General features: G+C 48.1%; 8 protein-coding genes across 8 annotated transcripts; 1 reads left to right on the top strand and 7 right to left on the bottom strand.

Annotated features, from left to right (window-relative positions):
* Positions 1-38: 38 nt before the first annotated feature.
* Positions 39-1,151, bottom strand: BDV37DRAFT_287404 (mannosyltransferase complex subunit MNN9; the record flags this gene model as incomplete). The annotated part of the gene is made up of 1 exon (XM_032088098.1): positions 39-1,151. A coding segment is annotated over one exon (1,113 nt), but the record flags the coding sequence as incomplete, so codon positions are not given.
* Positions 1,152-1,531: 380 nt separating this feature from the next.
* BDV37DRAFT_227695 (putative mitochondrial carrier protein) lies at positions 1,532-3,328 on the bottom strand. The gene is made up of 5 exons (XM_032080287.1): positions 3,045-3,328; positions 2,944-2,953; positions 2,721-2,876; positions 2,389-2,659; positions 1,532-2,331 (listed from the first exon to the last, which is right to left on the bottom strand). The coding sequence occupies exons 1-5, from the start codon at positions 3,220-3,222 to the stop codon at positions 1,912-1,914; spliced, it is 1,035 nt and encodes a 344-aa protein (XP_031936997.1). The 5' UTR covers positions 3,223-3,328; the 3' UTR covers positions 1,532-1,911.
* An 871-nt stretch (positions 3,329-4,199) lies between these two features.
* BDV37DRAFT_297621 (uncharacterized protein) lies at positions 4,200-5,776 on the bottom strand (the record flags this gene model as incomplete). Its single annotated transcript, XM_032090365.1, has 2 exons — positions 4,200-5,295; positions 5,677-5,776. The coding sequence occupies 2 exons, from the start codon at positions 5,774-5,776 to the stop codon at positions 4,316-4,318; spliced, it is 1,080 nt and encodes a 359-aa protein (XP_031936996.1). The 3' UTR covers positions 4,200-4,315.
* A 3,960-nt stretch (positions 5,777-9,736) lies between these two features.
* On the bottom strand, positions 9,737-12,359 carry BDV37DRAFT_275123 (NAD(P)-binding protein; the record flags this gene model as incomplete). Its single annotated transcript, XM_032085346.1, has 3 exons — positions 9,737-10,771; positions 11,455-12,218; positions 12,254-12,359. 3 exons carry the CDS (start codon positions 12,357-12,359, stop codon positions 9,737-9,739), a joined length of 1,905 nt encoding a protein of 634 aa, XP_031936995.1.
* Positions 12,360-12,734: 375 nt separating this feature from the next.
* BDV37DRAFT_227659 (zinc-binding alcohol dehydrogenase family protein) lies at positions 12,735-14,433 on the top strand. The gene is made up of 3 exons (XM_032080286.1): positions 12,735-13,244; positions 13,320-13,892; positions 13,954-14,433. Exons 1-3 carry the CDS (start codon positions 12,915-12,917, stop codon positions 14,164-14,166), a joined length of 1,116 nt encoding a protein of 371 aa, XP_031936994.1. The 5' UTR covers positions 12,735-12,914; the 3' UTR covers positions 14,167-14,433.
* Positions 13,924-15,583, bottom strand: BDV37DRAFT_297619 (zinc-binding alcohol dehydrogenase family protein; the record flags this gene model as incomplete). The annotated part of the gene is made up of 3 exons (XM_032090364.1): positions 13,924-14,611; positions 14,671-15,285; positions 15,338-15,583. 3 exons carry the CDS (start codon positions 15,581-15,583, stop codon positions 14,435-14,437), a joined length of 1,038 nt encoding a protein of 345 aa, XP_031936993.1. The 3' UTR covers positions 13,924-14,434.
* Positions 15,584-16,503: 920 nt separating this feature from the next.
* BDV37DRAFT_287397 (GNAT family N-acetyltransferase) lies at positions 16,504-16,962 on the bottom strand (the record flags this gene model as incomplete). The annotated part of the gene is made up of 1 exon (XM_032088097.1): positions 16,504-16,962. The coding sequence occupies one exon, from the start codon at positions 16,960-16,962 to the stop codon at positions 16,504-16,506; it is 459 nt and encodes a 152-aa protein (XP_031936992.1).
* A 2,511-nt stretch (positions 16,963-19,473) lies between these two features.
* Positions 19,474-20,238, bottom strand: BDV37DRAFT_287396 (uncharacterized protein; the record flags this gene model as incomplete). The annotated part of the gene is made up of 1 exon (XM_032088096.1): positions 19,474-20,238. One exon carries the CDS (start codon positions 20,236-20,238, stop codon positions 19,474-19,476), a length of 765 nt encoding a protein of 254 aa, XP_031936991.1.
* Positions 20,239-23,273: the final 3,035 nt, after the last annotated feature.

The raw sequence follows: 23,273 nt of genomic DNA, 5'->3' as shown, positions 1-23,273 counted from the left end.
AAAAAAAACCGGAGAAATGGGGGGAAAGGGGAACTTACAAAATAATCCGGCAGCCCAAAGACCTGATATCCCAACCTCTTAGCCATCTTAGCGAACCCCTCCGTCTCAACGAGATGATAGAAGGGGAAAGCCGGAAACATGGCTCCGTCACGATGCACATCGGCCTTGACCATCAACGCCGTGCCACCGACGCCATCGAGCTCGATCACGCGCCTCGGGTTGGGACTCTCCGTGTCAGCCAGATACGCCATGAGCGTGCGATACGTGGGCATCTCGGCATAGCCCTCGAGGAGAATCTCATCAGGACCCATACTCTCGGCCAATGCTTGGGCATTGGAGCTATCGACCCACGAGTTGAAGTCATACGGGCGGACCTCCATCTGCTTGTGGTCGGCGTTGTAGTACCGTTGGTAGCAGTTCGGGACGATAACAGGGTAGTTATGCCCCGTCAGGTCCTGGATGAGCGTCGGCGGCGTCTCGATGATATCGGCGTCGAGCCAGAGGACCCAGGAGGTGGACGGGCCGAGGGTGGTGAAGAGGAGGCTGTTGCGGGCGCGGGACATGCTCTCGCGACGGGCCTTCTGGTTCTCGAGCTTGTGGCGCTCCTTTTCGTCCTGGGATTGCAGCGGGGGCTCGAAGTCCTGGCGCAGGATGCTGATGCTGGCGAAGCGGGACGGGATGGGGCCGTTCTGCGTCTTGCTGATGGCGGTTTCCAGGGCGGACAGGGCGGCGGAGCCTTCTTTTGTGTTGGGGATGATGAAGCCCAGGGAGATGAGTTCGTGGGGGTAGTTGAGGTGGGCGAGGTTGTCCCAGAATTCTTGGTAGAAGCGGGCTAGGGGGGTGAGGATGAGGACTCGTTCGCCTTTGTCGGCGGAGTCGCTGGTGGTGGTGAGTTTGTTGAGGTCGTAGTGCACGACGGGGGGAGGGGCCTTGAGGCCGTCATCGCGGACGGGTTGGGACTTGAAGAAGGGTTTGGTGGGCGGCGAGAGAGGGTGGTCTGCGGCGTCTTCGCGGCGTTGCTGCGAGGTGTCTCCTGCGGTGGTGGCGGAAGATGACGGGGAGAGGAGGAAGAAGAGGAATCCGAAGGCGAGGAAGGCTGCCAGGAAGAAGGTGATGGGACTTGTGCGTCGCATTGGGCGTGCGACGGCCATCGTGGCCTGTTGAGGACCGGGGGGAGAAGTTGTAAGGGCGTTGGTGATCGAGGAGCGATTGAGATGATGTATGTCGCAGGATTGGTGTGCGTAACGTGGTCAATATGGGATCGACAGTCGTGGTCCGGTGAATCCCCGTTAGCCAGCGATAAGAGCAGTGCTGTGCCTGACCCCTGACATAGCGAATTCGAATACGAGTGGCAGTAGTTGGTCAACTCCCCGCATGTAGTCTCCGGAGGGGAGCGGACGGAGAGAATGATGGCGAAGTAGACGATCGATGTTCTAGTCCAGTGAAGCTCTCCGGAAAAAGACACACGGACCCAATTTTCTGTCTGGCTCGGTTGGACCCTTTCTTCCGCCTTCCTGCTTTTGCTGTGGCTGCTGGGTCGCCATTTCGGAGCCTCGATGTCTCGACTGGCACCGCAGTTGCATTCAGAGAGGGAGCGAAATTGCACGAGAGAGTCTGATGGCTGTTTCTGGACGATGGGAACACACGTTCAGCGCCGAATGCGGCAACCCTGCAGGGTTCACCCTTTACACGGGGTTTGTTCGTGCCCTTGATTCTTCTTTCAACAAGTAATCCTTCTTTATTAATTTTATTTTACGTTATTTTCTTTGCCCATGTTGAATGCAATCAATGGATTGTGTCTATTATAATAAAGTCGTTCATGCGTTGGTATAGATCTATCTTATGTACAAATGCACTGTAGCCTCTTGGCTTGGTCTTCAAGTCCCCGTCGCGACTGGCACCCACATTTTTTCAGGGCAGCCACCGCATCACACCCTCAAATGCAACCAGAGCCATGGCATTCGCCGGGAACGCTCTCAGGAAGCAAGGCACAAAGCCTCTCCAGTATCCTCTCCATCCTCGCTCGCGGTAAACCGCCACCGCAGCGTCTTTCCACCACCGGAACTGTCGCTGCCCGTCACCCAAAGCGCCGCCCATCGGGTCGGTCATCAGGCGCTGTTTCACCACATCAGACGGATACGACGTAATCCAGAAGATCTGCGCCGAGATTCCACCGGCCCAGAAGTTAATCGCCGGCGTGGATAGATTTGTTTGCTCCCTCATCCACCGGGACAGCACATCGTAGGATCCCCACCAGAAGAAAAAGAAGGAACGGAAGAAGATTGTGGCGTACAAGCCACGATATAAGCCGGAGAGTCCATGCGTGCGAAGCTACTAAAGTCAGCATCATTTCATCCTTACCCTCCCTCGTTTGGGTACTGCACTTACAATTTTACGCGTGCAATCGATCGGCCCACTGTACATGCGCTGCGATTTATCGGCCGCATACTGAATCTGCAGTCGCGCTTTGACGTGTTCTACAGGTGCCGCAATGAAGCTGACTGTTGTTCCGGCCAAAATGCCTGCAATTCCATGACCAAAGCTGGGCAGTGTGTGCCCGTCTTGGTATTTGGCAAAGGGTGTTATGCGGCGAATCTCAGGCCTGGAGAAGACGTTCTCGAGCAGCAATCGGCGATACAGCGTCAAGGAGCCAAGCATGCTATACGTCGGGTCAGCTCCTCCTTCCTCGTCAATTGGAGTAGGGCCCGGACGAAACTCACACAGAGTCCATCACCATCCATCCGACCAGCGGTGGTGTTGCTCCCTTGTATAGTCCCCTCACACCCTCTTTCCGCACTGTCTGTAGCACGCAATCTAGCGGTCCCTTGAAGTGCCCATCCTTACTTGTCTGTAGACGGACCTTCACGGTATCGAATCTATGAGAAACTCGGCGTTAACATTCCTGATCTGAGAGTAGCGCACGACAGGAGAGGTGCCACATACGGGTGTCCGACTAAGATCCGTAGAAAACAAAATTAGCTATGAGCATCACAATGACCGACAGACCACACATCTATCGGCAACAGTTTAGAGGAAATACATACCACTCAGCTTCGCAATACCAGAGAATACACCCGCAACAAATCCCTTATAGTCGCGCTTCGAGCTCGTGACCGGTGCATGTCCACCCCCTGCGGCGGAACCGCCCATTTTCTTTGATGCTTGATGCTCGGGGATTGGCGGCGTTATAGATGTCTCCAATGCTGGTGATGATGTCGACATTTCGAATTATATATTTGTCGCCTATGGCTTGAATACCCCGTTGGGATAATTCTTCGGACGGCAGTATCTGCGCGGGGACTCGACCGCTGTACGTAGTCAGGTCGCAAGGTCGTGTTTTGGGGGGGGTCCGCTATCGGACGAGAGGGTTGGCGATGTTAACAACGTTGTGTAGTCCCCATTAGTCGGTATGATTAACGTTCGCGCACGGAAGAGTCAGAATACGATTGAGACCTTTGGAGAATAATAGAGAAGCCTCCATTGAAAAGAAGTGGAAGAAAACGAGGAAGTCTTAAAGATTCCATGCTTTGCAGCGCCCCGCAAAACTTGAACTCGGCGGTCGGGGAGCAGCGGTGCACCTCCGAAACCTTGCCGATCGTCCCGGACTTGGTCTCCTCTTAACTCCGAGGGAGTGAACGGGTTCATCCACAGCCACATAACCTTGGAGTGCTGATGTCCGCATTATTAATTGATATAGAGGAACATACTAGAGACGTGAAAGAGTTGCCTATGTGCCGCTATTAAGGTAATGTTGGTAACGATTGGTTGGTTATTGTCTAGCGGCTGTGAAGCCCAAATATATATTCTGAATGCATGGACACAACGAACAATGAAATGCCCAGTGAGATGTGTTTTGTTTTCTTTGTTTTCCTCTTCTTTTTGGATCTCTTCATCCTTTCCACAATAGGGAGCTTCGCGATCGTCAACTCATTGTAAAACAAATGCAGAACAGTCTGGCTCTGTTCGGTCTTTATAGTTAATGCAATTGCAAAGGCCCAGAACACGTGATAACAGATATGTGTGGAGAATATCAGAAAAACAGAAACAAGAAATATCAAAAATCATAATAGCAACACACAACATAGAAAAGAAGAGAATGTAAGGCTATGTGGGGTATAAAATACAACAGCTCGTAGTACACACAAAGGCGGTCTTTCCGATGTCTGGAGATTGTCTATAGACTCGGCAGTCAACGCGAACACAACAAACAGGATATGATAATGAGTCTATGAAACAGAAGTCCTGGTAATTCTCGGCAAATACAGGTCACGGACCGGCTCTGCATCGTAGAAAAGTCTCCCTCGGACGGCGAAGTTTAATAGCGATTCTTGGCGCCCTTGTTATTTTGACGCGCTCTCTCGGCCTCACGGACGATCAATCTGTCGATTAAATCGGGTGCTGGACCGGATTGGGTGTCCCGTGAAGCAAACGCTGACGCGTTGGACGTTCCCGAGATCAGGTAGCCGCTTGCCTCTTCCAGAGCGAGGGGAGTGACTGGCCCAGGGCTGCGAAGAGGGTCTAAGCGGGGGGCAGATGGACTTGGCGAGAGTGGCCGGGATGGTGTCTTCGACAAGGTCACACCCTCGACGAGTTCTTGATACTGCCACATCGCGTCCCGAGAGCCCGAGGTGGTGCGGTAGGCGGATGGCCGCGGTTGACGTGGGGATGTCGGCTGTCCCGGAGAACCTGCCGAGTAGACCGCGGGATGGAACCGTGGCAGGTTGCTGAGATGAAAGGCTGGCACGGATTTGGTGGGATTCTGTGTCCGGGAACGGGGTGGTTGTTGAGGAGACGAAGGACGTGCAGAGGGAGACATGGCCGAAGACACCACCGGTGAGTAGAATGTGGAATTGTCTGAACGCATGCTGGTCGGTGAACGGCGGGAGCAATGAGGTGGCGGGCGACTCCGGCGATGGGTCGGCTTCTCTCGGGCCTTGTTATAAGCCTGGTCACGATGAGCGAAATAATAGCCCTTATCGAATCGACCTGTCAAAGGAGTGACGGGAAGGTCGTCCTGGTGCGTGTGGAAGGACGGCTTGGGAATGGGGATGGGTCTCGAGGTAGAGGGAGAGAGGGAGAGAGTCTCCAAGGAGTCCGTGGTTTCTGAGAGAGGTGAGGGAGACCGGGAGGAGGGAGGATTATATGTGGACGAGGTGGCCGTTAATTCTTCCAAGGACGACAGCGATACTCGAGTGGGGTGACCGTGTCTGGCAATTAAGCTTTCCAACTGGTCTTGAGCACCAACAGTTGAAGGGCGACGGGAAGGCGGCGACCAAGAAGATGATGAGAGATTGGCTATAGAACACGCGATCAGCACCAGTATGAGTGGACGGGAGAATGTAGGTCAAGTAGACGAGGCATGTCACACGTGTCAGGTGGGGAGGGGACCCTCCGGGTGAATGTGCCAGCACCAGAATCCACGACAATTCATCGCAAGAAAAACAACGAAGGAATCGAAAGCCAATTGGAAAGTGATGGCCCCCTCCGGTAAGGCAACGTGAGGCCAAAAAAAGTGGAGAGGCAAACAAAGGGGTTATTGGACCAGGCAATCAGGAATCAATTCTTGACACAGAGACATGAACATATCAGATGATGTGGAAGCGATACGATACTGGGAAAAAAAGAAAAAAAAAAAGAAAAAAAAAAATAACAAAAGGTGGAGCCGAATTAACTTACCACTCAGTAATGGCGGAGAATGAAGGGAACTGCAAGATGAAGGATAGAGTGAAGGTGACGAGGAAGAGTCTGAGACGGAAGATCGTGGAGAAAGTGCCATTGAGCAGATTTATATTGTGTTGGCGTTGACCTTTTTTTTTTTTTTTTTTTTTTTTTTTTTTTTTTTTTTTTTTTTTTTTTTTTTTTTTTTTTTTTTTCCTTTTTCTTCTTCCTCAACCCACAGTGGGACGATTCAACGCACCTCAGATCGGTCTACTGTACACAGTAATAGTCGTACGCACTCCGGATCGACGTCTATCCGACCCCTCAACTGGTAACAAATCATGCGAGAGCCTCCGTTGTCAATGCGACGAGGTTTGCTTTTCTTTTCCCCTTTTGGCACCCAAGTTTCGTCTATTAATTTTCCTTCTCTGAGGAAAATTGTTCGAATTTCCCCTGAAAATTAGAGGCCCTAACCAGGGAACAAGCAACTCTATTCAACCGTTAGCTTGCGGGGAAAACCAACCAAAGAGCCCAGATGGCGTCATGGGGGAGGGGCAGAACCGTGACGGTATTGAGACTAAGTGACGGTACGGGTGCGGTACGGATGGCTACTAAAAGCATCCACTCCACTTGAGTCTCCACCCCCAGTCATCTGCGAGGGATTTAAATCTGGCAAGCGCGGTACGTTGTCATGAGGGGCAAAAAAGAAGGGAGGCAAAAAGCTCAGATAGGCAATGCTCACATTTGAGACAATCTCTGCTAGTTTCAAAAGCGTGAAGTTTGTCAAACACAGGGAGCTGAGGTGGTTCTTGGCTCACAGACTGAGAGTCTGTACCAGATCCCTGCCAATATAAATTTCCGTCTCCGTGACTGATGGGGTTCCCGCGGAAGCGACGGACACTAGTAGAGATATGGCTAGCAGGGGACATGGATCAATGACACATCCCCATAGCAAATGAAGAATACGAGCGTATCGAGTGAAGGGGCCGAACGGTCGCAGAAACTATTGCACAAGACAGATAGAAAAAAACCACAACGAGCCCGGTTAGTACTACTAGTAGTAGGATGGTGCGCGACAAGAAGCCAATAAACTTTCAGTGTGTATGCAGGACGCCAGCACTGGAAGTTCTCGGCGAGTGGTCGGCTTTCAAGCACATTGCACAGGTGTCGATTGTTAAACTCGCAGGACTCGTAGGACACTTTATACAGAGCAGGAAGCAACTGGAATACGGGGCGGAGTACTTCCTTTTAAACAGAGCGGTACATGACTGATACCATATTCAACCGAGAGACAAGAAACCTGCTGTAACCACACATGGCAAAATCGGCTGACCTAGACCCTTCGGTTTCCCATCACGACCACCGGGTGGACAAAACAAGGCACCAGTCAGAACGGAAAGCCTCCAGTGTTGAATAATACTACAGATGATGCTGGGCGTGAATCCAAAAGGGTGAAGTTGAAACCACTTCGCACTCGACCAGTCAACGGTTGATCGTCGAGGAGGGTCAAAGTGGGCGATGACTGGAAGGATGTTCCAGTGTGATAGACTTAGTGCTCGCACTAGCGGCCGGACTAGTCTGCAAGTCATTCCCACGCCAGCTGATAGGTATCCGAGAAGACGATCCCCTTGATTTGTGACCCCAGATCCGAGCAATTCGGTACGCACAGTCGATCTTCAGCTGCCGGTGCAACTTGACTAGGTTCTGAAGAGTCTCGGCCAGTGGATTGTCTCGATGGCCTTTCACACACACGCTAACGCCATCAGAATGTCACTTTGGTCCTTGATGCGCTTTTATCAATGATTCCAGAGACATTGCTTGATAGTATCGGGATCATCTCTAGGCAGAGATAGTGTGATAAGCCCTAAAGTCACCCAAACTCAACCGGAGCGATCAGACGACGCCCCCACCACCATCACACTGACTCCACACTGCACCACGCCCAAAGACCACATATCCCCGTCATCATTTTCAGATATGGCCGGTCGCCGTGGTTTTATTGTGTTCTTGATTTGGTATCCACTAGTTCACCCTGCGATCCAATAATGGCTACAGGATCTCAAATCCAATTCTCTCAGGCGGCTTGGTTCTTGAGATATACTATATGTTTACTCATAACAACAGGTCTGCACAAGGAAAACAAATATAGAAAAATGAAATAATATTGCATATTGTGAGGACACGCACTGTGTGGCTTAGCTTTACTGCCTTCATCGTCTTCATCCTTTTCGCCCTTTTCTTTGTCTTGCTTTTTTGTTTTTTTTGTTTTTTTTTTTCTTTTTTTTCAAATGGCCGACAAAATTTCCCTTTCCTGGCTTCCCCTATAATCGGACCTTTTAAATTAGATTATGGCAAACTTTCAGCTAACTAAAATGTTCTTTTCTCCCAGGCTCGATCCGCCCACACGGCTAAGGCGCAACTAGAGTTGCAGGCACACTTTAACCAAACAGTATGACTCAAAAGATGAGGACTAACATATATTGCAGGGGAAGGTGTCGTCAGACGCAACGTCGTCCTCCGGCCGATCATTTGAGCTCATGAGCGGCGATCGGTCATGCGTCGCCGATGTGATTAGATAGACCCCTGCATGGCTGAGGCGCTCTGGATAGAAGGTGGGCGTGTGCAAAATACCTTTCTTGTACGTTATTGTTTCCCCTCTACCTACCACATCTCCCCCCCTTTAACCGAATATACTAAAGATAGCACCACGGGAGTATTTGAGACATTTACGTGGCCAGAGAGAACAGTCATAGCGGTAGCTCTACTGGCGCATGCGGAGGAACATAGTAGTTGCCTAGCGCATGGCTTCTGACTCTAGTGTGTCCCATCATGGAATACAAACCCAACCACTGATGCTGCGTTGAAGCCCCAGGGGGGGGGCCTCTCATGACCACAAGCACCAGCATTAGTGTGACTCAGACCGAACGGCTCCGTCGATGACTCGCTAGAAACTGGGTTTAATCCCTCCTCGCACCTACATTGCATGAATTGGCCTGAGCTCTAAGATCTCGTTGCATTAGGTTGCATTGCACTTGAGGGATGGCTGCAGATGCAGGATCAGACCTCCACGGCCGCCAGGGCAAGTCCATGCCCCATTTGTTCGATCTATGCTCGATGACGACAGAAAGCATCCATGGCATCATAGGGATGCGGATCTATTCCCCAATAGGTCTGTAAGTAGCACCTGCACTAGGGGATATACGCATCAATGTGCGCGTCTATCCATACCAGCTGGTCCGGAGCTTATTGATCCTGACCCGGCCATGCGAAAGAGGCTTTGAATTAAACCTCTGAGTAGAGATCTCTAGCTCTATATATGCAAGGATAAATTCAATGAGGAAGTGCGGGGTTTATGGTGCATTCTGCTGGCTGCTTTTGGAGGGAGAATGAAACATAGAACCGCATCACCTGACAGGCGTGGTCTATTTTCAGACTATCCTTCGATTTTGGTTACACTGTTTGAAACATGCCCATACGTTAGTGGATGAACACCTCCTTCTCATTTTCTTCAGTCAACTGCAGAAAGATATGTTTCAGCCTCGAGTAAAACTGGGCACAGACCGTATACCTTACGAGTATCCTCGTATTTAATATGGCCTTCTGAGACAGTACGTCTTCTCGCTTAACATATTAAGAACAGGGTGTTAAATAATGAAAGACTATTGACCATCCATGTACTACGAGCTCGTCTTCCCTTCGAGTGGCTCTTTTCTTGTTCCTTGCAGCACTCGCGTCCTCAGATTTGACTCGAACGTTACAGCCTTGCTCTACACTTCTCGGTGGGATAACTAGAGAATGAAGAGGTCGACCATACAGAGTGATGACCCAGTCTTCACTCAGATAAGACAGTCGGCGCAGACCCTGTAGGAGTCTAGGTATGGGCAACAATCTTGCAATGTCTGACATTTTGTAGAGTTACCCCTATTCTTGTAGTATTTCCCTTTCTTGCTCCGATGAGTGCATATGTTGATCTGCACATGTTACTTGATTTCGTTAAGTTTATTCTCCTTCTGGTGGTAGATCACTAATTCGGCTGGATCAATATAGGGAATAGTCGTCAATCAAATTTATCTCGAGATCAATGAGTATCTCCGATATTATAAACAAGCTTCTCTCCACGAACCTTACCGTCCCTTAATAGCTGAAGTCCATCTAAGATACCATTTAGCCCGGCATTACCAATCCTAGGAGGATGTGTCTTAATCTTGCCACTGGTCAGCAAGTCTTGGAAAATGCCAGAGAATTGTTCCATAAACGCCCGGTCGCCTGGTTGAGCAGGAACCTCTCTTGGCCCAAATTTGAAACTCCGACCAAACGCCGTATAGGCCATAGTGGATCGGTCTCGAATATTGTCACGAGCAGTCTTTATTGGCAGGAGTGAGCTGTACTCGCCGCCCTTGGTCGATAGCGCATGATCACAGAACGTGGCACTGCTCTCCACCGATACCGTATCAAAAGCTAACGTAAGACTGTCGTTCGTTTGCTCTCTAATCGCCCTGGCGGAGGTTGGATCGTTGTAATCGAAAACAGCGTCGGCACCCAGATTCTTGACCTGGTCGAAATGGCGAGGGGAGCAGGTTGTCAAAACTTCATAACCTGATAACTTCGCAAACTGAATCGCTAAAGCTCCAGTAGCCGTGGAGCCCCCGTATACCAAGATGGGCATTTTGCTCCGGATATGAGCGACGGGAAGAGTAAGCTTGAGACTTTGATAAAGGCCAAGAGCGGCGGTGGTAACTCCAAGACCTAAAGTCGCCGCCTCTTCAAATCCCATGCCTTGAGGTATTCTGTATTGAAGGTCTCCTTCGACGATGATATACTCGGCAAAGGCTCCATCCTCGGGTTGAACGGCATTAGACCCGTGTACAAACCCACAGATCCGGTCTCCTTTAGTGAATGATTTCTTGACGTTTTTGCCGACTGCTTCCACAATCCCGGCATAATCACACCCAATCAGGACACCAGCCGGAGCGAGGAAGTCAATGTGTTTCCAGTCGGTAGGATTCAGTGCGACGCTGACGGTCTTCACTAAAATGCAATCGTCACGCAGCCTCGGAATGGCTCTATCGCCCACTACCTGCGAATGCTTGGGCGAAGTAATGATGACCGCTTTCTGTGATGCCATGCTAGTATGGTTGAATGTATGAGAGGCTGTTCATAGTTTTATGATGGGCTCTTCACTAATATTTATATTTTTGACTTGACCTGGTCGCTACATTACACTGCAGCTCCGTTTATCTCCGTTTCCTCCGACACGGCCATAGTACCCACTTTGTTGCCCAATAATATTCGATCTGTAAGCAGCTTGCATTCCTCTTCTCGTGGGTCTGGCTTTCAGTTAGTCACGGAAGCCATTGGTGATTGGCGATATGCACAAGCAACCTTGGTAGGGGTGTCTCAAGGTGCGTTTATCTATCAAGCCCCGCTCAGCTAATCTTGGAATTAAAAGACCCTGACGTCAATAGCAGTTGTGTGAATCCGTACTTTACTCCGTATATACGCCGATTCGGGGATGTCTCCGACAGGTATCGCCTTGGGAGACGCTCTTCCGCCTCTTTCGTTCATGTTTAGCTGCAACTATAGGGCCTCGTGCCACTGCCTAAGTCCGCTACCCGGAGCGAATCCAAGAGAATGCAAATGTGCTTGGCTTCGAGCTAGGTGATGACGACATGCAACCTCTGCATACTGATAAATATACACCTTCCACCTGGTATCCTACCGAATAGCAGGATTAGAGATGCTATAATAGTTGAAACGAACCGATTATTCTTCTATACCCTTTTGAGTACCAAAAACCTTCTTCCAAACAAGGGGTTTTTCACTCCTCCGGGCTCTCCATTTATTTGTCGAAAGAAGAATCTCGGGACACCCTCGAAGAAAAAAGGCCCACTTCTTGGCAAAATCCTCCGTGACCTCCCAATTCTCAGGGTCCCAAGGGGTTCCCCATACCAGCATTGTGGCGTTGCTACTGCGTGTATCCCAGAATGCCGTGAGATCATGGCACAACTCATCATCATCTAAATCGCTCCCGGCACGGATGAGGTTATCCCGCATATGTGGAATTGGGAAAATATCAAGCCATGGGTGGTGCGGTACGGTTCGCTGCAATGGCGTTGGTTGTAAGCTTGGAGGAATGTTATCCTCACAACGTTGTGGACTGGCCAAACTAAAAATAGAGATTGTACTATCCTGACACATCCATTCCGCAGTCATGCCAATTGCGATGACGTTCTGGTAAGCTGCGCGTAGAACATTTAGCCTGCTCAAATTGAGGAGAAGGTCTGTTCTGGGTGAACCCTCGACATAGCGTGCCATGGCTGCCCTCTCGAACTGGGTCATAAGTGCATGTACGTTTGGAGGGGCAAAGGTACACTCCAAATGTTGCACCTCAGATAATGCGCATGTAATAGAGTCATGTTGTGCCAGCGCTTTTGCGGTAGTCGGGCCATGCCCCGCGGACTCAGGCTGGGCACTGTTCGCCTGCACAGCTCGTTTGTCCCGGCCTTGTCGGCGTAGCCCTGCGATCCGGCATAATCGAACTTGGTCAGTTTGGGTCGGGTCTTGGATCCGGTGTGGGGTCAAATGGAAATCTCACGGTAGGCTCTCTGGTTCAGCCGATTCTGTAGTCTGCGCCGCGCAGCCGGATTCGTGACACCGGTCCAGTCCTCATCGGGGGAATACGCCCTTTCCTGCGCTGACATTCGCTGAAGCCTCATCGATGGGCTTGGATCCACTGCTTGCTCGGTCCTTGCCTCCTCGGTCATGTTGATAGGACCAATAATCTCAATACTTCGTCGTCGTGACTCGAGCGTTGTGGTAAGGAAGTTTAGGATCATTGGCTTTAATCTTAACTTTAAATAAGACGCTTACACCTTGATGTTCATTGGCCAAAGTTCCTGGAGTTGGATTTATAATCATCCTCACGTCGGGTATGGTCCATCGGGATTTTCAATTAGGGCTTACTGGCCAACCACTAATGCCGCACTAAGTCCGATCGCTTGCCCTATCTTTTGCCACTGATGTTGTCGAAGCTTGATCGACCATCTATACAAATCACCAAATGGCACAGCGTAAGCAGCTTATTATTCATCATACATTGTCCCCACACCATAATGCACAATTACGTCCAGCCTAGTGTCTACTAGTGACTTTCCCCACTACCTAGCATATAAAAAGAAAGCCTATCTTCGCTGTTCTGTGAGAATCTCCATGAGCTAGCAATTATTCCTCCTCCAAACTTGCTCTCCAAAAGAAACATGGCCACCCATCCTGCAATTCAAATGACCGGCGTCAAGCAGCCGTTGAAGTTGGTTCAAGTCCCGACCCCAAAGCCCCAGCGAAACGAAGTCCAGGTCCGAATAGAATGGGTACCCTCCGCACCCTTGGACGTGTACCAAGTGGAGGCTGGCTTAATGGTTCAGTTCCCTCAAGGTCTCGGTGACAGCGGCGCTGGTACCGTGGTGGCAGTTGGGCCCGGCGTCGAGCGCCTTTGTGTTGGTGATCAGGTCTTTGGGTTCTTTTTTCACAACGAAAAGGAAAAGGGCCAACAGATCTATGTAACCGCGCCAGAACACTTATTTGGAAAGGTGAGCATAGATATCTCTTTCATGACATCCCGTAAACCACATTCCATAGATCAGAGTCTCTGACTGATAAACTAGGTTCCCCCTCGTATGCCACTCGCCGCTGCGGCTACGGTACCGACGAATTTCTGTACCGCATTTCTGACTCTCTCTGACAAGCTTAAACTGGAGCTGCCTTGGCCACGTCCCGCCAGCTTCTCTCCTCAGGACCAACACGTACCAATTATTGTCTGGGGTGCAGGGAGCTCTGTTGGCCAATTCGCAGTCCAGATCCTCAAATACTGGGGCTACACGAACGTCATTGCAACGGCATCTCCCAAGCACCACACAAAGATCAAGGGCTACGGTGCTAAACATGTCATCGATTATCATGACCCAAATGCTGCTGATATAATCCACCAGATACTTCACACAGAAAGCCCCGGCCTCTCTATCCGCGCTTTTGATTGTGTGTCCTCAAAGTCCGGGTCTCTGCAGCACCTCGCCGAAATCGTAACTCGGCCGGGCTCGACGGTAGCTGCTGTTCTTCCTGTGGTTATCCGCTCTCCTTCACACAAAGAAGGCGTGCATCTTTCGGCTGACGTGGTCGCGGAAGCACCCTGGGTGCCGGGTGTAAATATCCATGGTGTTATAAGCTATGCGTTTGAAGCGGTATTTACAATCCCGTCACTTCGAATCTTGGTTTGCGTTCGGACGGCTGACGTTACAGTAGGATACTTTCCTAAAGGATCATCTGTTGCCGGAAATTGTTCCCGCGCTGCTCAAGCTAGGTGCTGTTGAGCCGAATAAGTATCGTGAAGTTCAAGGCGACTCGCTTTTGCAGAGAGCTTCCACGGCTCTGGATATCCTACGAAGTGGCACTGTCAGTGGAGAGAGGCTCGTTTGGAAGGTTTGGACCCAGGAGGAATACCCGCAGTATAAATAACCTGTCTTGATGGGGTTGTTATGTGTGCAGGGTTCTTGAATATACTAGAGAGCTAAGATGGCGGTGTTGAACCAACTGCGAAACTTGCTGGACAAAATCGTTTCCATGTGTACATACAAATCATCGCGATTGCATACGTGAAGGTAACGGCCACTGGCTAATGTCAGATAAGGATAGCAGAGACAAGATGCACAAGGCAATGGAACACATAAATATACCACTCTATTCTACTACTTGACAAATTAACCAAACACACAGCCCGCACCCTTTAGATCCCACAAATAACCCCCTTTCCAGCAATCTTGCCATCACGATGATCCCTAATTGCACGATCAACATCGCTCAAGCCACCAGAGTATTTCGTGTACCGGACACCCTTCAAAGTCCCTTCGCTCAAGGCCTTCGGTGTCCAAGCCCCAATCAAGGAGGAAAGGAAGTCCGCATCCTACAAATCTCAGCACAACCACACAACCTTACTGAGGAGTGAGTGAGTGAGTGACTTACCGACTCGCCCAAGATATCAACAACGTTCGTATGCACCAAGTCAATATTAGGCCGTCTCAGAGCCTCCAAAAACTGCACGTTCGCCACCTTGCCTCTCTCCCCAGCAATATCCAAGCAAGCAGTACACGTCTCCTGCGACGAGATCGCATCAAAAACCATCTCAAACCGCAGACCCTGCGCCTTCACCTGCGCAACCACATCCCCGGCTCCATAGTCAATAACATGGCTCGCTCCCAGACTCCGAACATAGTCAAAGTTCCTCGCGGAACAAACAGCCGTGACATCAACATGTGACGCCCTGAGCAGCTGGATCGCAAAAGCGCCAACAGCACTCGCGCCGCCCCAGACGAGGACCTTTACCGCTTCGGCGGGAGCATTCGCCGGAAAGGGGTAGGGAAAGCCGAGGGATTTGAAGACGGCGGTGGCGGCCGTGAAGAAGGAACAACCGAAGGTGACGGCAATTTCATCGGGGATGGAGCTTGGGACTTTGAAGATCATGCGCGGGAGCATGGGGACGTACGTCTGGTAGCCGCCGTGGCGGAGGTCGGAGGCGACTCGGCCTGTAGTCATCATGGATTGCATTCCGGTGAGTTGTTGCTGTGTGTAGCCGGCTACCTGTGGTTGAGTTAGGTGATGTTTGGCTGGAGTTGAAGGATTGTGTATATACCCTGTCGCCGATGCTGAAGCCGGCTACGCTTGAGCCTACTTCGGTGATTTCTCCGACGATGTCACAGCCTGGGATTAGGGGGAGATCCTGGGGGAAGTGGCCTGAGTATATCTTCCAGTCTGCAGCGTTGGTGGCGGCTCCCTTCACTCTCACTAGCACTTCTGTGGGTTGACATTTTGGGATAGGGAGGCCCTGGATGGTTAGGGGACCGTGGGATTGAGTGAGGACTGCTGCTTGGTTGGCCATGTTTCTTGGAATGATGATAGTAGGGTTGTTTATTTTTGATTTAATAGCGAAACGGGAATTACTGTGGTGTGATGAACACGCCAGATCCACAGATTATATAGACAAGATATAGCAGATCTCCCGTATATACGGCGCAAATACGGCGCAGATACAGTGCCAGAATTTGTCAGCCAAGGTCTTTATTTACAAAGCATTACTGAGTCTAGGTAAAGGCAAAGCGAAGAAAGATGGTGCCGGGTCAACATAAAGGTTGGGCGTTGGGATGGCAAAGCTCTTCACCCAAACCTGTATTGTCTAGAACACACCACGAGGGATGACACTCGACATGGTAAATTGGAGGCGTGGGCCAAACGCTAGGATAGTGGAGAATCTATTCCAGCGCACGGCGTAATGCAAAGCGGTCACCCCTTCGGAATTCTTGTTCATAATAGAACAACCCCAATCAAGGAACGTAGACATTCGTAGAACTTCCTGTGCCGCACGCAAGGTGTAATACTGTTTGTCCTTTCCTGTTACGGGCAAAAGCATTAGCCACCTTCTCGAGTAGTGACTGAACAACTACTTCCTATTGAATAGCCGCTGGCTCTCCTACTTTTTTGTAGAATTTGGTCCTCGATGCTGAGAAGGGACAGAAATGTAGCTTTGCCTGGAGGAAGTAGAGTTGGCATCGAAATAACAATACCGGGTTAGGCAGGATTCCCGGATTAAAATTTCTCTATTATTCTTTATTTTTACTATTACTTTACTATTAGTAGAGATCAATCTGAAACTAATTTGTTATATGTAGATATATCGATTCTTTTTTATATATATTATCGGGATGCTGCACTCCGGGCAGGTGTCATCACGACCAATGTAAGCATTGCGGATCAGAGTTTCGGTGCTGTCGCGCGTTGAAGCTTGTAGTAGCTCCTTCGACTTCAGTTTTCTAGCTTCAGAGTCATGAAAGAACTATCTGGACATGGGGGTAGAGGTCCATAAGGATCACAAAGCTCAAAGCCCATGTTAGTATAAAAGCCCCGGGCATTTTCAAACCAAACGCCTTTCCCGGTCTCTAAACTTAACCTGGTATATCCTCGTTCCTTCGCCACCTTGATCAGATGCTCGACGATCGCCCGTCCAACTCCTTTGCGAAAGTGTGTGGCGACTGTCCTCATTGATTTCACTTCGCCATGTGTTGGTGACAATTCCTTCAGGGCTCCAATTCCCATTAACTCATGGCCTTCCCAGGCAGAGTAAAGAGTCACATTTGATGCCTGCAGGCTCGAAACGTCAAGAACATCGCTGGAATCGACCATGCGGTTTATTTCGGCCACGTGCAAGGAAATCAAGGCAAGTACGGCTGGAGTTGATTTAATGTCGTCGATCTTGATGAGCATTTCGAAAGAGAGTCGATTCTGGAGGAATGGCGGAGGGTAGGACACAAGCGTAACACGCGGAGAGAAAGCTCGACCGCCAAATAGAGTGCGGGATGCAAGAAGAACTGTTGGAGGTCTGTTTGGAATATTCTAAATGTTTCATAAGGTTTTGTGAGAGCTAGTTATGTGCTATAATACGTCTTGCAGATAAGGTAGTGAAAATGATTAGTCAGCTAATATGTTAACTTTGCGCGGAATATTCTAGTTAAGATAGAATATATTTAGGATTTGAAGAAACTAGACTAGTAGCTTTAAAAGTACTATAACAAACAATAGTGTATTTCAGAGAGATACGGCCTTCATCCACTTCCGGTCCCAGCGTGGCATCACGTCGTCCAATTTTATGGGAAGCCACTCACGGATGAAAAGATTAAGTACAACGACGAAAAATTGAATTCGCTGAGTACAATAAGCTGCTGCAAAAATCGTCGACACGCTCAATGACAGAGTCTTCATTGCAGATACTCTATGATTAGTGACTTTATGGACCGTAGACGAGGAGCTCCACAGTCCACGTAACAACCTTCTATACGATAACGCAGATGATGGGCTTTCGTTGTCAGAAAAGAAACGAAAGACTGAAATAAGGCTGGCCGATGCCAGATTAACTTTACCTCTAGATATCAGGATACTATACTTAAAAGACTGAATACAGCTTTCTTAGGCCAAGGCTTTCATGAGGTAAACAGCCCCGAGTCGGATACTCCCAGTGTCTTCTATCGTGCTTTCCGACCATCATGTTATAGTCGCTATGATGCAGACCTTAGTTTTCGCTCTTCTAGACAACCGTTGACAATATCTTGCCACCAGGAGGGTACTCTTCGTGTGACAGCCTGTTAGTCAACGAGGTAGTCTTGCGAACTCACTGCGAACGGTCTCAACCATCAGATTTAATTGCAATGTCTGATAACCCAGCAAGGATCTTGCGGATTGTTGCAGGTTGGCGCTGGAGTAATGAGAGAGGAGGTATGATAGCTGTGATCAATCCGTCGAAGCTACTGGCTTTTAAAGTGTTGCTCAACCGTACAACAACGTTAGCTGAAGAACTAGGGGTCGATCTCCGGGCCAAGGATCGGGTAACAGGGCTCGAGTGGGCAAATGAGAACTACTGGGTTGCGTATCGGTGGATTCCAGCTGAATGCATAGAGTTTTGTATTTCGCCCACATCATTGACAAGGGCTTGTGAGACGCATAGAATAGGTTGTAATCCAAATCACAAGCAAGCATTTACTCGCACACATATACAGGGGGATACAATTATGCAAAGAGGTTTTCCCTAGAAGAGTTACTATCCGTTAAAATGGAACAGCTGAGCTTGTGAGCTTTCTCATCCATACGGGTGCTTATGCTTTAATTGATAGGCTTGTAATAGCAGCGGTAAATTGTGTGCTGGAGGACACAGTTGCTCAAGAGCTGTTTGATTGCCATGTGATGTGAAGCTCTTTTCGCAGACCATGTGTGTGGAATTAATCAATTTCAAACTAATTGTTTACGATCACGGGCTATATGAGGAGAGAGATCTTTCCATAAATGTACCAAATCGACCTTGTCGGCCCCACGTAGTAGGCGCGCTTCAAACAAAGCCATTTACGACTCATCATAACTTCCTATATAGCTTAATTGAACGAAATAATACCTAGTATTTAGGAACCGAGTCTTAGTTTCATACATAAGCATGTTCCTATTTAAGTAATCATAGAGATTACTGTACCTTATGGTTGCAAGATTATATAATTCTCTTCATAGAATAAGTTAGCCACCATATTTGCCTAATCTAAACCCTATTGAACACATGTAAGTTTCTACTTGGAGAAGGCATCTACTACACGGTCCCCACCATTGAAAACTGCAAGGGATCAAATGTTAAGAGGGAGGACATCTTATGGGAGACGGTACAGCTGTCATGGGCCGTAATTAGTCAAGATATTCAATATACAGTACACTGACAAGAGGTATGAACTATTCGGGTTGAGGCTGTTGCAGAAGCAATAGGGAGGAATACCAAGTACTAGGCAATTTTATTTATTATTGCTTGCCATTTATTTTGCATGCAATATACTGAAATCAATATAATTCGTTTTGCGTTGTAAGATATACATCGTTTTGTGGAGGGGTGGTTGGGTTGCGCGGCAACCCGATTAATCAAAACAACCTTTGGGCGGCGGCACTGTACATTCTGCTTTGAACCAAGCCAAAACATACCACCTAGCTAGTGAGGCCAACACTCTGATAAACGAAAATAGTTTCAATATTCCAATAACAATTGTGTTTACATTGTCGGTATTTCCGGACTTTTCGTTACATAATCAACAAATAAATGATGGCTAGACGTTGCCAATTTTTTTTTGACAAGAATCACGTGTTGAACATTTTTTACCCAGAAGACAAATAAAAAAGTACGAGGACTGAAAGTAGATGTTATGTTTCCACAGCTGAAACCTCTTGAAGAAAGACAATTAATTTCTTCTTGAATTAATTGTCCGGCTCAAAGTCTCTGATGGGAAGCAAGCTGTAGAATTGCCGGGCATATTCTGCGTCACTTTCCTGGATCTCAGGAGGAAATGTGTAGCTCATAACAGACTTGGGATTTGCCGTGCCGATCTGAGAAGATCGAACTCCTGCCTCACGCTCGGCCGCAAATTCGTGACGCAAGCCTAACACATGTCCAAGCTCATGTAGGAAGATATTCTTTAGCATCTTAATATTTTTCCCTTCGAACGCCCTCTGGTAAACATTAAGCGTGTTGAGATCTTTACCATTTGGGAAAAATGCTTGGGCGAGAGTATCCCCATTATCACCTCCATACGCAAGAACGAATGCAGCGTCTTCGAGGTTTGAAACCCGCTTGAATTGTACACCTAACTTCACGTTATTCCACTCCTGGGCTGCCATGTCGAGCTCCTTTGCGGCTAGTAGAGCATATCTCTTCTCGGGATATCCCTCTGCGAAAGCAGCAAAATTGATTGTGGAGCCAAATGCCCAGCGGTCAGAGTATTGTCCAGCCCCAACTCGCAAAGACGATAAACCCGTGTTAACTGCCTTCTTCTTTTCAGTCGCACAGGAATATACTTTTTCTCCAGGTTTGTCTTTTTCAGGTTCATAAGGTGTGTCGCTCGGCTTGCCAGTTTCTGTTACGGGGATAGTGCTCAAAGGATGTTTCTTTTCCTTGGCTTTCTCCAGTTGACTAACGAATAAAGTCCTTCTAAACGTAGAGTGCCTAGCTTGACTTGAAGCCATGGTTCTCGCTGGTTATGATTGTCTTAATTCTGGAGTAGGATGTGCATTTGAACCTTTATCAAGTACGGCAAAGTAAAACTTGATTGTTCAATTTTAGGGGCGGGTCTCGCTCGAGGAACAGTTTATATATCTTCAAGCTGGATACCTTAATATATGCATACCACTTTCAAACCAATGAATGGGCCGGCAAGAAGCCCGATTTCATCATCATTATCTCTTCTGATAATGCCATTATAGAAAACAGGGCCAGAACCTCGTAGAGCGGTTGTTCTAGATCAACGTCGGCTTAACCTTGATATTCCGGTATGGCCTTAACGATGGGAAATACATAGTCGTACCGGAATTTCCTCTTCAGCCTGTCTGCAAAAGTATTAGTTTGTCACCGACACGGACTAGAATGCGGTGAATAAATGTAAAGGGTCTGCTCAGGTTACACAGCTCAATGGCTCTAGAACCTGAAAGACCTAGGCCATTAGAAAGTTCTACAACGAAGTCCTGAAAAGATGCCAATATATCAGAAATGGATTGCCTAGGCTTGAACACAAGAGAAGCATCCATTGGCTGGTAAACATCACCAGCTCTCATGACCCCACCGTAAAGGTAACCTAGAATCAAAATAAAGTTGTATGGAGAAACTTAAGACGTCCCGGTGATCGACTGCCAAGCCTTCCAAATGCCTCCTACAAAGACGTAGGTATTCTAACGGTCCAAGCCAATACAGACAAATAGATCTAAATGGTAGCTCTAATACGAGAGCATCGCTTGAAGAATAGTATATCCCACATAGGCTCGCTCGTGGGGTATTGCCTATCTCTAGTACAACCCAAGACAGAATCACATTATTACTCGCTGGTATTCACCAACTCTGTGGCCTGTATAGGAACTGCGCCGTCACAGGTATAAATGTTATGTATAGTTGTTGATCGAATACACTGGGAACTGGCCAATAATGCCATGGATTTCCTAAATAAAGAGACCGGTTATCTACGCATGAACGTGTAGTGCACATAGGAAAAAAGCATCGACATGTTCTCAGTATATGGCGTGACACGATTTCTTCCTGGGCTTCACATAATCAGAATCGTAACCGAAGAGGTACCATGGTTCATCAGCGTCCAGGTCGGAAATCCGTCCGTTTGCAGCGAAGACTGACATTAAACGTAAATCATCTTTTTCGCAGCGAATCTTGATATTTCGAATTCCTCGCCAACTACAGCGTCTGAGGGTTCCAGAACTTGATCGACTACATCTAACTATCTGCTCTAATAATTGATGGTCATATCAGTGGGGCTTCAATAGCATGGCGGTCAGGTTATCTAGACCATGAGAAACAATAATGCAGAACGCGGTCTCGAGTGGACCACGTTACTGCAGTTTGGTAGACCTATTATCTGCCATACTGATACTTGATCCTGCATGCGACGGCTCAGGCCAGATTTGCTAGCTGACTTGTTGTTCGTCTTTTTATTGATTGGCCAAATCAACAAATTCTTTGTTAAGTAATGCTTTGTTGAAAGCTTCAGAATACAATGGACAGTTCTAGACCTAATCTTTACTGAACAAAGGAAGCCTGAAACAAAAGTCCCCATAAATCTGCGCTAGGCGACTCACAACCAAATATTATACTTCATATTGTCAACCACTTGTATCATCCCTCGCACTCCCTTAATGTCTACTAATTCTAACAGCACCACTTGATGTGAATTAGAACCATTTCAGCGTGGGGTTATATTTGGTCGATTTCTTGCAGGCCAGAAAAGGGCTGATTCTTTATTAAAATTAGGCTTTCTGTCTGCCATCGAACTTTCTAGACAGTTTTAACTCTGCTAGTTAAGCTTATACATCCTCAGGAGGCAGAGTTTAGGAGTAACAATTTCAAAATTAATTCAACTAATCTAGCTCTCCAATTTTTAGCGTAAAACCTTGACTTATTTAATTTGGGCTTCCCTTCCACAGCATCTACCTCTACGTAGATTGGTACAAACTTCTTGGTCTAAACAGCTGCAAACGATTATACTACCTCAACTGTTCTCTACTGCTAACTTTACATAATAAAAGTCTAGATTGAGCTATCTGAGTACTTCAAACAGACTACGTCCAACTAGCTAAGTATTTCCCTTTTCCATAAAATACCGACAATCTTTAATGGCACATTCAACTGGCAGTTCAGTGTCACTTGAGTATCACTCCAGCGTGAAATTCTGAAAGCCGTTATCACTTTACTGAGTACTGATTAAGTAGAAAGTCTGAATAATTTCTCCTCGCAGCGGTCAGCCATCTATCCATGTGTTTCTTCGGGTTCATCTTCTACCCTTGCGCTCGATAAAAATTTAATTTGGCGGATGAATTGAATAGTTATAAAGACCAACGCTACTGACATTTCTCAGTGGTAATGTTGATTGTAGTTATGAACAGACTTAATGGGGTTATGTCAACAGAACTATAGCATCGAGATCACATTACTGTGAAAAGGCGAGCCATTCCGCTTGGGGCAAGCTATAGTGACTTCTCATAACTTTTGCCACAACTCCAATGCCTGGAAGGAGCTATCTGCCAATTGCCTAACATAGTGGCAATATCGTGATGTCAAGACAAAACTATGTGCCTCTTCTCTGGACCAAATCCTTTTGCCTCTGTCGTATATGTATAATACAGGAAACACAACTGCTTCTATTGCTGTAGCTGGTCGTGGAATTGCTTGGCACAGAAAACGTCGCCGCAAGCGACAACGGCGTAATGTATTCTAGCCTAGCATAGTCGTGGGATCCTTGGTATGCCCACAGTCCGCCAAAATAAAGCGTTGGCGAGTCTCCACTTATCGATATTGCCACTTGCATGGACCTAGTCCTTTGGTTTGGAAAGGGGGGTGGTTCGGGTTCTATCCAGCTTTGTGGCAGTCTTGAAATAGGCTATGATTCAAATATGTTCCCGGGGTACTTGCTGTGTCTCTTGATATTCAACTGTCTTGCCTACGTTGTAAAATGGTCTTACCACATACTGATTTAGAGGGGGGCGTCCAATATACTACACTATAG

This window comes from Aspergillus pseudonomiae (assembly GCF_009193645.1).
Source record: "Aspergillus pseudonomiae strain CBS 119388 unplaced genomic scaffold BDV37scaffold_92, whole genome shotgun sequence".
Classification (NCBI taxonomy): Eukaryota; Fungi; Ascomycota; class Eurotiomycetes; order Eurotiales; family Aspergillaceae; genus Aspergillus; species Aspergillus pseudonomiae.
This window is presented reverse-complemented; position numbering and strand designations above follow the sequence as displayed.